General features: G+C 43.7%; 1 protein-coding gene across 1 annotated transcript; it reads right to left on the bottom strand.

Annotated features, from left to right (window-relative positions):
• Positions 1 to 10,864: 10,864 nt before the first annotated feature.
• On the bottom strand, positions 10,865 to 12,382 carry LOC120959133 (phenoloxidase-activating factor 2-like). Its single transcript, XM_040382311.2, has 4 exons — positions 12,240 to 12,382; positions 11,994 to 12,164; positions 11,635 to 11,931; positions 10,865 to 11,559 (listed from the first exon to the last, which is right to left on the bottom strand). Exons 1-4 carry the CDS (start codon positions 12,318 to 12,320, stop codon positions 11,020 to 11,022), a joined length of 1,089 nt encoding a protein of 362 aa, XP_040238245.2. The 5' UTR covers positions 12,321 to 12,382; the 3' UTR covers positions 10,865 to 11,019.
• Between the last annotated feature and the right edge of the window lie 634 nt (positions 12,383 to 13,016).

The following is a 13,016-nucleotide window of genomic DNA, read 5'->3' as shown; positions in this document are numbered from 1 at the left end:
CGATTCCGGATCCGATTCCAGAGTTGGTTCAAGAGCTCATTCTTGAGTTGGTTCTGGCACCGATTCCGGAGTCGACTTCCAGGATCGGCATCGGCTCCAGAATCAGAAACGCCTCCGGAATTGGAATCCACCTGGGAATCGCAATTTGCTCCGGCAACGGAATCAGGCTTGACTTCAGAAATGGAGTTAGCTCGGGAATGAGAATAAGTTTTTGAATTAAAATAAGAAGTGTGGGAAGCGAGCTAAGTCTTTGAATCTCCATGTGACTAGATCGGTAACAATTAAATTTTGATTCTGTGCCGCTATCAACACGTAGCATCATTGGACCCAAATGCCTATTTCTATGAAGATATCGAAAACGATTTCGTTTCGAAGACAATTCTGATTTCCGAGTCACTTCCGATGTCGGAGCCGATTTTGATTCTGGAGCCAAATCCGATTTTAGAGCCGATTTCGATTCCGGAGCCAAATCCGATTCCAGATCCGATTTCGATTTCGGAGTCGATTCCGATTTCGGAACCAATTCCAGAGCCGATTCAGGAATCGATTCCAGACCCACAGTCTGATGACAGCTCCACAGTACGCTTGCAACATTCCCCTAATCGATTGCAAAACTCCCCTAAGTGATTGCAAACATCCACAGCTTGCATGCAATATTCCCCTACCGATTTGCAACATTCCCCTAAGTGATTGAACTATTCCCTTATATGATTCGAAACCCTGTATTCATCGGTCAGCACAATTGCATACTTTCAGGCGTTTAAGCACATTTCCGAACTGCTGACAGCGTTCAGCGCTGGATGAACTTTCGGGAACGATTACACGCAGACACTTGCTGCTGGTATCAATTTTCGGATTATTTTCCCAAAATCAAAAATACTTCTGCCAAACCGAACACCCTGAATTTGCCAAGGAGTTTGATCGAACAAAACCAAAGCAAGAAATAAACCGCTCCATTCTTTCAAAGCGCACATCTGCCCCAACCGCCATCCTAAATCGACAGCAAAACGGGCGAGAAAAGCATTACCATTAAGCCCGGAAACGACCTCAAAATCCTCTCAATCAATCAATTGAATTTTCTACATCCGTTGAATTGGAAGCTGCTCTCTGCCTTGGTGTTGCTGCTGCTGCTACTGCTACTCCTGCTTAGCATTCCACTCGAGCGTCAGCGCTACGGCTCGGGGTTTGATTCACGTCTCGCCCAGCGCGCACCATCGCAAAATGCAAAAATAGTTGGTCCGTCCCAAGCTGGTAGATACCGGCAGTCCGGCGTCTCGTAGATCAAGACAATGGCAAGTGGCCCAGCCGGGGGCTCGGGGGCAGCAAAAGTGAGCGAGAAAAGGGTAGTAAGGGAAATCGACGGTTCACTGGCTCGGCATGCGTTGATTTGAATTCCAACGGTTCGATTGGACGGGCGTCTTAATGCACACCCGGCGCTGATCGTGTTAGCTGGCGTTGGCTCGTCGCAGCCCAGCACTCTGGAAGCGAGCCCGGGCAAGAGACTCATTTTCGAATTTAATTTTCCGATCTGACATGCTTTCAATCAGCGGGCGCGGGTTGGGCAAGCAACTCCGGTGCGGGCGGGCAAGAGAAAAAGCCTTTATTTTCCACCGAACACCGAGTTAGCGAGAGTGAATTTGATCGCACGAAGGAGCCCTAGAAACAAGGAAAACGTAAGAGAAGTAGCAAGCAAAAAAAAACAACACACACCCAACGTACAACGATTTAGCATTCGTCATTTGGAACCGCAAACGAACCATTATTCAGTGGAGGTGTCCTTTGGCACATCATACCCTCCCCCCCTGCACGCCTTCCCATCAAAGTGTGCGTTTGAAGGCGTGAATTCGATTTGCGGGTCGATAATTCACCAGAACTGACAAATCGAATTACGTCGGGGTGACAATTTTTCCTTTCCCGGCACAGAGCGGTGACAGCTGAAAGAAGTGAAGATTTATCTTCGGTGACTGACAGGTTTTTGGCTCGGTTGGCTTGGCGTCGAGTGGCCTGAAGGGGTTTTCGAAACAACGGGAGAAGGATTGAATTGAAAGCTCGGCACGGGAAAACTTTAAGCTCGGTGCAATTTCTCAAGTGGTTTACGGGAATCTCGGGCTTAAATTACAGTTTGATTTGTGTTCAATCGGATCTGGGATCTGTCGTGAAAATGTTTAATGTTTTGTAACTTTTTTTGGGGTGCTTTGGAATGAAACCATAACTCAGTCTTCTTACAACGATTTATGTTTCAAATGGAAAAGGTTTGGCTAATGTTACTCGGTTGGAATTCATCGAAATTGGATCATTCGCTAATTTGATTCTAATTGAAATTACATGATCACTTTAGAAGAGAAATTCCAACGGGTGAACCGATTTTCAAAATGCTTCAAAATAGCTCCAAAATAGATACGTTTATCTGTCGTTTCACTAAGTCGAAAAAAAAGTTAGAAAAGAAGCATTTTTGTGTATAAGAAATTAATTATATCTTACATTGCACAAACTTCTTGTACTGAAGACTTTATCAATGGAAGATACCGTAACAAGTCTACAACTCGATCAGAAACCCTTCGTATGAACTTGAGAGGCCCAATAGCACACTTAGCTGGTCCTTAAATGTATTTCAAAGGCCCAGCTAAGCTTATAAGGCTATACCTTGGGTCTGTTTATTTTAGACAAGCTGACATGATCCGAATATGATGTTAATACTCGTGTCGCTCACGCTTAAAGTGACCCTGCAATTGAATAGATTACGAGGACCCAGTTTTTAAAGCTTTGTGTCATCTAAAACATTGAACATGGTTATGCACCTCTTACACATTATCTTTATTTGAGAATCCTTCTCCAATCCAGCCCAATCCAATCCGTTTTGAACTCAGAGCATATCTAGAAGAACTGAACAAAGCTACGTTTTAGATCGGCCAAGGATTTTGATTCGATCAGTTTTCTTGCGATCTTGAGGATGTATTGCTACAATTCTCATCAATTATTTATTTTATTACCTATTTCGAGTGCCAGTATTGCTTCTGTGTGTTTTACTATTAATGAAAGACATCCATATCTTCGATGATTGATCATATCAAGCTTTATGTTTCAAATGAAAAAGGTTTGGCTGATGTTACTCGGTTTGAATTCATCGAAATTGGATGCTGTTTTGAAGATCTGGATACTTGTATGTCTTCAATTTCTAGATTCATTAAAAGATGATTTGATTAATATCCCATTAGCTGAATAAGATGAGCCTGAATAATACTTTGTTCGAACACATTTTTATAGTGAAAAATATTCGAAATATTGAACATAATACATTACTTGATATACAGCAGATACTTCTTCAATTAGGCGTAACGTCCTACGCGGGCATGCCGGCCTATGTTACAGGCTTTCGAGACTTAATTCATTACCATGCAGCCGGATAGTCAATCCTTGGTACGGGGGGACGGGTCCATTCTAGGATTGAACCCATGACAGGCATGTTATTGAGTCGTTCGAGTTGACGACTGTACCATGGGACCGCCGACAGTAGATACTATACGCTTCAAAATGGTAGTACCTGAAGTAAATCTTGCTGTTTTTAATGATGGATTAGATAAGGATAAAATCTAATACCGGATGTGAATAACTTCTGGTAATGTCCACACAATATCGTATTCTTATGTTATGGAACACATCTCTCTCTCTCACTTAATCTGTTCAATGAAACAAAGAAACAATTGGATGTCGTGAGATTCATTGCTAGGATTACATGTAAGGTTATGGTTCGTACGTTTGAGTAAAAGATAAAAAAAATGTTTTCTTACCATCGATCGAATAGTTTTGTTCAAACGACCACAACAAAACACACCATTATGACAGAGCTGCGATTCACAGCTGCGTTAGTTTGCCCCCGCCTGTGCCCTGGCTAATAAAATGTCTTACATCAACCAGCACCTACACCATTTCACCTCTTGTCATCGCGGCTAGAACAAACAATGGTGCGCTTGGTACCGAATCAACCAAAATGTCAACCAACTCAATACGGAGAGACGTGCCTGTGTGCAATATTCGAGTGAAAGATGTGCCCGTGTCAACAGAACGCAATTTCATTTCTCCCTTCGCACACACACAAAAGAGGACACACATTCCTTCCCGAGGAGGCCTGTCCTTTCTCCGTAGTACCTGTCAAACACGCGGAGATGGAGAAGGTGAAAAGCAAAAGAAAATGTCATCCCATATTAACGTTACTGGCACGTCCGAACTATAACAATAATCTAATAGCTAATGGGGACATTTGCTTGTACAGTACCGGCTTCTAGTCATATGCCACTAGCTCCTCGCCCCCCCCCCCCCCCCTCACCAGACGAGGGCTGCTTCCCGGATGTGGTACGTGCCACCGACGTCGGTACGTTTTGTGCACCTTTTGATCTCCCACTTCCTTGGGCAATTGCAATGAGCAAAGCGAAGAATTCGTCTTCCCTTGTGTGCGTATGTGCTTGGTTCAAACAGTGAACCTCGTCGTGTCCTGGAAGGGACGGTTTACTTCTCCAATATTTTCTCTGCACAAGAAGTGACTTGGTCATCTGATTGAAACTCGACTCCAAGGAAGTCTTGCATTTTTTCACCCTGTTTGCTTGTTGCCTAGTTTTCCTTTGCTGCTGCCCTTAGCTACGTTACGTTCGTGTTTCATTCCGCATGTCACATGTCTTCGGCAATCGTCGTTCGGTTACAGTTTAGTTTCCTTTATATCAGTAAACATTCATCTTGCGCACGTCTGGTCGAGGCCCGGGGGATAGAGTGGGGACGCGGTAATTTTCTCCCCCGCTAGACGACGCGGTGGAAGGTGGAAGTGTTATCACGTGGAAAAGTTCAAAGCTACGACAATCCTGCCCGGGGCGACAATCTCTCGATTCGGTGCAGAAAACTTTTCCCTGCGCTCTTGGGAAAGCAATGGGAAAACGTGTTCACTTTAGCGTTCGCTTTTTGGGGTAAGAACTCTGTACCGTACTGCGGCACAAAGGCAAACTGTCGGCGTACGGGCGCGGCACATTGTCAAGCGGGGTAAAAACGTTACAATTTATTATGTACTTGGAATTCATGGTTAGCGCACCAAGGCGTACGCGTGCTTCATCCCACGAGAAAAGGGCACAAGAGCGCCAAAACGGAACCAATGCGACATATGTTTAATGGAGCTCGTTTAACCATGCCCGGCGACCGTCTTTTCGTTGCGAGAAGGGGATCCGTGTAAGGGGAGTGCAGTGTAACGATAGTTTTGCTCGCTCTGCAGACACGTGAGGAATTTGCACGTTTTCTACCATCTTCCAAGAGTTGTAGAAGTAGTATTAGTAGTAGTAGAAGAAGCAGTGGCAACGCCAGTAGCACTTTTCACCATGAGCAAAGGGCTTTCCATTCCGAAGACGATGTGATTAAATAAATATTTACTGGGAGAAGCATTGGGGAAGAGTACTCTTGAGGAGAGGGCGAGATGACGCTTACAAAACGAAGGAAACCAACACTGGCATACCAACCGGCAGCAGCTTAGTCAAGGATAATAGTTTTAGTAAGATGTTTCGCACCGGAACGACCGAAACCGTGTCTTCTCCTTTGGTCGCTTTGGCCAGCTGCCGCCCCGCACGATGGGGAACCATGCTGTGTGCTGAAGTGTCCTCGAGAGTGCCACCGCCCCACAATGTGGAGTCGGTGCGTTAAAAGTTTACAAAGGCCCCGAAGACTCTGTTTCGCAAGGCCGTTGAGTTTAGAGCGTTTGCTAAACTTCGGGCACAAAGAGCGCAGGGAAAGCGCCAAGCAACATTAGCAAACAAAACCCGACGCTGTCGTGTTGGTCGTCGTCTTTGGCTGGTTGTAAAGCGGGCTGCGGAACAGATTGCTTTGTCCAATTAGAAAATGACCAAAGCGTATGCTGTGTGGAGGCAAGTCGACACGGGATTGCTGGGGGTTCGCTGTTAGTTAGTTAGATCCACTTATCGCCCAACGGATGCGGAGAATAAACGGCAAGGAATTTAATTAGTGCATACAATCTGCTCCGGTGTTACGTATTATGGTGTGTGCGGGAAGTTTTGGGGCGTAAGGGTAATTAAAAGGTACACCACACAGGTATCGTCGAACGAGCTGCTGTGCTGTGCAAAGATGCGTTTTACGATATATTACAGACGCACTTGACGGTGCTTTAGTGTAATACACAGTGCTCTCACGGATAGATATATTGTTTCGATGTTAGGAGACTAGTTGGATTTCTTAGGAACGTTGGTCGTTCGTTCCCCTGGGAAATACAATCCATAGCTGCTGTTCAGCGTCCACGAGTGCATACGATATTTTCTGTCATGCTTAACGCCAAGCTCGTTGAGCTCTTCTGCTTTCCTTGGCAACCTTCCTTCATGGTGTTCCTTGGTAACTACTCTCACATGTCCTTCCCAAGACACACAGGATTATGATGTGGCGGACATTACTTTCTTGCAGTAGTACACATTGCGGCATGAAACCATGCGCATATTGTGTTTTGTTGGAGCGTTATAAGTCATAAAAGTATTGAGAAGCACGTTGCAGTTCCCATGCTCTGATAGACATGCCCCGAAGATCACTCCTTGCCGTGTAACTTGAGTTTAGATCATGCGTTTGGTAACATAACATCTGTATTGAATTGCTGTAAATTAGATTAATTCGATGTTATTTGCAGATGTTTTCTTGTTGAATAGAATAAAAAAGTTGTCGGAAGCCTTGTGTGATATTTTATGTTTCTAGTGTACTAATAGATTGAAGAATCGAGTATTTTACCTCAGTAACTCAACTAGCCTCAGTAAGTCAATGCCATTATTGCCGTATTGGTAGCCTTTTGCCTAGAAGATCTTGCTTTAAAACAAAATCCTTAAATCATTACTTTGATCAGGTGCTGTTATCGAAATTTCAGAAAATGTTTAGCATTGTAAACATGAAAACAAACTCTGAAAATACACAATTGTTGTGTAGACAATTGAGAATATGATTAAATGATTAAATTTTTTCAAACTTTGGCTACGAACTATCATTTAAATATACTTATAAATGTATGTAGAAGAAACAAAATACGTTAAGCTGACTTTCAATAAAGAATTTCCCACGGTTTCCTCAAACAAAGAATGCCTTTGGGTAAAGCTCCCTTAAAAATCCAATTTTAAACCACACAAATCTTGAAGATCCTTGCCAATCACTCCGACGATTGTTTACTTAACCACACAAATAAACGTGCCAATCTTAAAAGTTTAACATTATTATAAACCCTCACCGCTCTGCATCTCTGCAGAGAGTTAAGCAATCTTCCGGTGAGATGAATGGCTCTACACTATTTCATCCCCTCTCGTCCCACCAAAATCGCGACATAAAAAATCAAACTAAAACCCCAGCATCACTTCCATGACAGTGCTCCCGCGGGAACGGCGGGAACTGTTCAAACATTCCTGCACCTGCATTGCACATGCGGGCTTAAACCCACGGTAAACGGAACCGTGCTGCAAACCCATCTCAGTGCTAGACAAATAAAAACGCAAAACTCCGGATAGGTAGTAGAGCAACACACACCGGGTGATGCGCTTTCGAACGCTTTCCCAATGACTTCCGGCAGTGGCGCTACCATCGTCCGGGCACAAGGGAAGGTGATCCACGGGACCGCGATGAACGACGCGCAAAAGAAAGCACAAACTCTAGCGGAAGGAATAAAACTCGCTTTTCATTGTTTTTACGGGGGGTTTTTCCACCGCTTTTTTTACGGCGTTCGGGCGAACGAAATGGGTTTTCCTTCGGGAGAGTTTTCGACGTTCTCGATAAATTATACAAACACAATGTGTGTGCGCACTCACAAACACACGCTCACACACTTGCTTGTTAGCTGCGCCACAACGTACACATTTTTCCGGTACGCTTGGGTTGGAAAATTCAGTGGGTAGTAGTAGCAGCCTTTTTCACAACAACACTCGCCGCACCTCGCAGAAGTCGTTAAGCTTTCATTGAGCGGATATTTTGGGAGTGTTTGGGTTTGAGGAAGGGTTGAATTGAACAAGGTGGTGGGGAAAAGCAATGATCGAGAACAAGGGAAAAGCAGCTTCCAACGAAGTAGCGTTCAATTATACAGTGGAGCACAATCCCGCTACGTTCTTTGTTTGCGAGCGTTTTATCAACTGAACGAGCGATGGAAAAATGGACAGCTGTGTTAATGTGTGTTATTTTTGCGATTGCCACTCCTCCCGTTCGGGCACTTGTTTTCGAATGGAGTATGTGTTGCCCTTTTTTTGGCGTGGCTTTTACAATTTTTTTGAATTATTGTTAGTTATTGAAGTCTTTTTATGGTGAAACAACTTTTGAAACAAGAGCCAGACGACCTTTTTCTGGTTGCCCAAAAACAACCAAAGGCTGCCCCCCGTCTTTAATAATTTCCAACTCCTGTCAGATCCTTCCATTGCTCTGTATGACACATAAATAGTTGGTGTGCTGTACAAGTTTGCCAATGCCCAAAAGGTCTGCAGAAAAGCTTAACCCCCGGCACAAGTTGCTAAATTGCTCGTTAGAGCTCCTTCCGTAGCTTTATTTCCCTGGAGAAGTCGGACCAAGAAAGGTTCTTATGTGTAACGAAAGAAGAAGGGTCAAAATGGTCTTTGTTTTGATAAGGAACTCGTACCATCGTTTCATAACTTTATCTAGAAAAGGGTTAAAAGTGCGCTATTGGTACTTCATCAGCTCACAGCCGATCGGTTGCTGTGACGGGAGAGACAATCAAGTTTTGTGTAAGCCCCCAGTGACAATGCGGACGTGTCAACTGCATACTAAAAATGTTCAGGATACATAATTTTTGCCCAAGAACACGTAAAGACTCTTTGTTAACTACGCTTATCCTTTGAGTGTTTCTCGCTTAGCGGTTTCTTCTTTCCTCAACGATTTCTTTCATTTTCCCCCCGAGCTCTCTCCTTTGAAAACGCAATGAAAAATCCATTTCCTGGATCGCTCGGAAGAGCTCAGCTTTTCCGGCATGTGATAATACATTTTCCCGTGATGTACCAAATGTGCCGGTGAGGTTCCGGCCTTAACCATACGCGTACAAATCTTTCTTCGTTACCGTTTGCCTTACTAATGCGCTGATGATGATTGCATTTTAATACAACACATGCCTGCTCAACGATGCTGGTTTTTGGTGCGATTTTGTAACGAGCTCGAGCGGTGGTGTGTGGCCTTGTGGCCAATGGCGGGCACTAACAGAATCCACTCTTATCCTTATGCAAAATGGGAACAAAAATGTGTTGAAAGTATGGAATGGAACAGTATATGGAGCAAATCGTTAGAGGCTTGAATTGCAACAGCACCGTGTGATGACTGAAAGAATAGAAATTTTGTAAAATGTAGATCACGACTAGAACTTTGCGTTTCTTGACATAATTAAGCTAAAATATCCCACGATGGTTATATTTGTGTAAAATCAAACCTATTTTCGTAAGTTTAAAACGAACTGATTGCCATCTTATAACACTTTGTATCAAATGGTTTAAATTAAAGTTTGAAGTTGTTCAAATAACCAAAATCATTCTTCAAAAGATTCGTCAAATTAACGAGTTTAATGTTTTTGAAGCGTTTCTTTATCATTTATTATAATTTGTGTATAAACTGTTCAATTTTTGTTCCTGACACCTCAATTCATTATAAAGAATTTATCCCAACGAAATTCCTCATAACATTGTTAATTTCTGCATAAGAGCTAAAAAGGTTCTTTTCCTTCTCATGACTCTTTTAATTTTTTTGTTGAGTATACCTATTACCCTTTTCTTCAGCTTCAATATTAAACCATCGCCCGTCCTAGAACACAATCTTCTTCCCCCAGGTTTTATTGCTCACCTTTTCACACTAAACAACCTCAACCTTCGGGGAGTTAAGCGTACTGTACCAGACCGGCGAGCCACCGCCAAAAGCGTTTAAATGTTGCGATGTAAAATTTAACATTTTTGCCATATTATTCATCCACCGCGTGACACGTTCCAGCCAGGGTGACATTTTCCGGAACGGAACAAGAAAGACATGCCATGCGGTGGAGGGTTGCGGCTGACAAGCCACCCGGCGGGGCGGCGTTCGATGTTATAATTTTTAATAAGCTTTTCCCGTGAACATTGTGACAAACGGCAGCTTTTTCATGGCCGAATGAAAGAAAACGTGCGTGCGTTGACGATCCTTTTCTTTTCTCCCTTGGTAGTGTGGAGAGTAATGAAAACGAAGGGAAAAGAAACACGGAACCCAAAGCCGCCTGTTCGTACGGTACGGGCTGCTTCGTCTAGTGTCATCTCCGCGGGCAAGCGCATCAACTGCTTGACAAGGGAACGACTTTGTGCTGTCGTAAATCTGCCGGGAAGCTGTAAATCTGCTGTTCTACACTGCTGTGATGGAATTACTCTGGGCCCTTCTTCTCTTGGGTTTCCTCTTTTTTGCTTTTTAACCTCCAAAAAATAAACACGAAAGCATCCATCCTTAAAGAACATCTTTGAAAAGCCTCTTTCGCTCTTCGCTTTGTAGAATTCCAACAAGAGGCAGGTGTAGGAACAGCCGCCACCGTAGTAGCAGCAGCTTTGGAATGTCAATGATGGTAAAGCGGTAGAACGGAGCGAACTTGAAGTCTTGCAGGTGACTGGTGACTTTTCCGAGGCTCATAAAATTTCAATTTTGCAATATGGAACACTGCGGAGCTTCCGCGTGGCAGCTGCGAAAGACATTTCTCACACCCTCCGTTAATGGGTAGATGAATAGCACACTCATAAATAGCGTCTTCCGGAGATGGTTTTGGTGTGCTAGATTGGTGTACAAGTTTCCACCTGCTTTTTACGATGTTATTATAATGAGTCACTTCCTAGGCAAAATGACGTTCTATGATGATCAGTTTTGAAGCAATATTGATAAGAATCTCAATTTAATTTCAACTAAAAGTGTTACATAATGTAAAATATGGTTAATAGCGTTCCTTCACTACGTCTCCGCAACGATACAAATGTTCCTTTACTACATGCACACTCCTTCATTAGAAAAAAAACCCTTCTACTCTTCAGCATGCAGCTCTGCGTACCCTTCGATCGTGTCGTTGATCCAACAGGCAAACTTTGCCACATCAACATAAATACCGGGCGCGTCCACTCGACCACAATCCAATCCCCATGACGTTATCCCGGCCACCACGTAAGATCCGTCCTCCTTTTTACACGCCAACGGCGTACCACCATCTTGGTCACACGTATCCTCACCAACCTCACCACCGGCGCACATCATACTGCGATGCAGCTTGAAGGAGTAGTCCACTTCAGCCCTCCGGTACAACAGCTGACAGCGATCGCGCGGTACAACGGGCAGTTCGATGCGCTTCATAATGGGCGCCGGTTGCTGTGTTCTAACGTCCAGTCCCCAACCGGTTGCAATGCACCGTTGACCGTCATACACGTCCGTCGGACTTGGCAGACAGATGGGGCGAATATGCTCGGTGTAGATTACGTTGCGCTTCAGCACGGCGAGTGCTATATCGTTCTCCAGTAAACATGAATCTCTGTACGAAGGGTGTATGATGTGTTCCTCGATGCCAATATCCTTTAGAAAATTCGTGAAAGATGCAACACAGTTCTTAGAATACATTTCAACTACTACTTTCTATGGTATATTTACCTGTGAAGGGTACATTTCCGCATCAGAATTTATACTCCACTCACCAAACCGAGCCACATATCGATCCGGCTTCTTGAGCGTATGGGCTGCCGTCAGCACAAACTTGGGATGGATGAGACTGCCACCACCAACGAGGGTCAGCTTCATTTCGTTTGCTGAGAACGAGATGTTAAAAATGGCCACCGTCCACGGGAACTCGCCGTAGTTGGCGTACGTCAGGTTTGATTCCACATTGTACACCAGCGGAGAAGTGACTGGACTTCCACATTGAACATCAGCCGTTTGTGCTTCTTGAATCTAAGACCATGGAAAACATTTACCTATCTATGTCAGTCAAACAAAAATTAACTTTATGTTACCAAACCGCCATCAGCGCTCGATGCTCCGATGCAACATTTCTTCATGAAGTCACCGCAAACGTTCTCTTCGTCCACGTTGAGCGTTACAAGCTCTCCCTGCTGTATTGGTCCATCCTCAAGCTTTCCCGTTGGACACAAGTGTTTCGGCAGACAGAGCCCTCCTTTACAAACCTAAATTACAAATTCCAACAAATATTAGTGCCTTCCTGAATTCCTAGTACTTCTTTGCACAAAACATCACATTACATCTGACTTTGTTATAACGTTCGCCTTCGTGACGTGTGCTGCTACGGACAGCAAAATGATCACACTTGGAAATAACATCATTACACCTCCTGGAACTGCACTTGCTGCAATTGCCGGTTGAAATGAAACTAACTGACCTTGCCGAGTTGTGTCGTTTTAAGAACGATTGGCACACTACAGCAATCTCTAATCAAATCGTATCATCGAACACTTGAAAGCTACGGCTGGTAAAAGTCGGAAGAGATTCAAATAACGATTACTTGTGTTTATTTACATTTCATCCCGAAGGCCACCCAGGCGAGCAAGGAATGATTAAATACAAGAAATTACAAGAGCTTCACATCGTTCGCTTTCAATCGTGTTATGCATGAGTAATGACACCAAGGCGTGTGAAGGCAAATGTGGATCGTGTTAGAAATGTACACATAACATGTGAAGCTATTGTAGTCAGGTTTAATTTAGAAACCAAATAGTTGATTATGGGTTTTGGTTGAGCACATTTACGGATGAGTCAAAAGAGAAACTTGGAGACTACTTTGCTAGAAAATGTCTAAGGCTAAGTTACAGTGTTTATGGATGTTACTCGATTTGGCTTCAAGCACTATTGCTATCATTTCAATCAATTTCTTAATCTAGGGATAATATATAAACGTTCGCTCGCCCATATTGTGTCATCGTTGCGAGAACGTCGATAGATAGTGCCAGAATGACGAAATTAAATTAGACGACGACGATAGGTGGTTTTCTGAGAAACGCTATAAAGTATCTAATGAGTCT

The sequence above is a fragment of the Anopheles coluzzii genome, chromosome 3, assembly GCF_943734685.1.
Source record: "Anopheles coluzzii chromosome 3, AcolN3, whole genome shotgun sequence".
NCBI lineage: Eukaryota > Metazoa > Arthropoda > Insecta > Diptera > Culicidae > Anopheles > Anopheles coluzzii.
Note: the sequence above shows the minus strand (reverse complement) of the source record. Positions and strands in the feature narration are given on the sequence as shown.

Excerpts from the sequence above, each read along its gene's own strand:
- LOC120959133 (XM_040382311.2), bottom strand. The coding sequence starts at position 12,320 with ATGATGTTATTTCCAAGTGTGATCATTTTGCTGTCCGTAGCAGCACAC. Across the intron at positions 12,165-12,239 it reads ACGTTATAACAAAGTCAGAT|GTTTGTAAAGGAGGGCTCTG; the intron begins GTAATGTGATGT and ends TTTGTAATTTAG. Across the intron at positions 11,560-11,634 it reads CGGAAATGTACCCTTCACAG|GATATTGGCATCGAGGAACA; the intron begins GTAAATATACCA and ends AATTTTCTAAAG.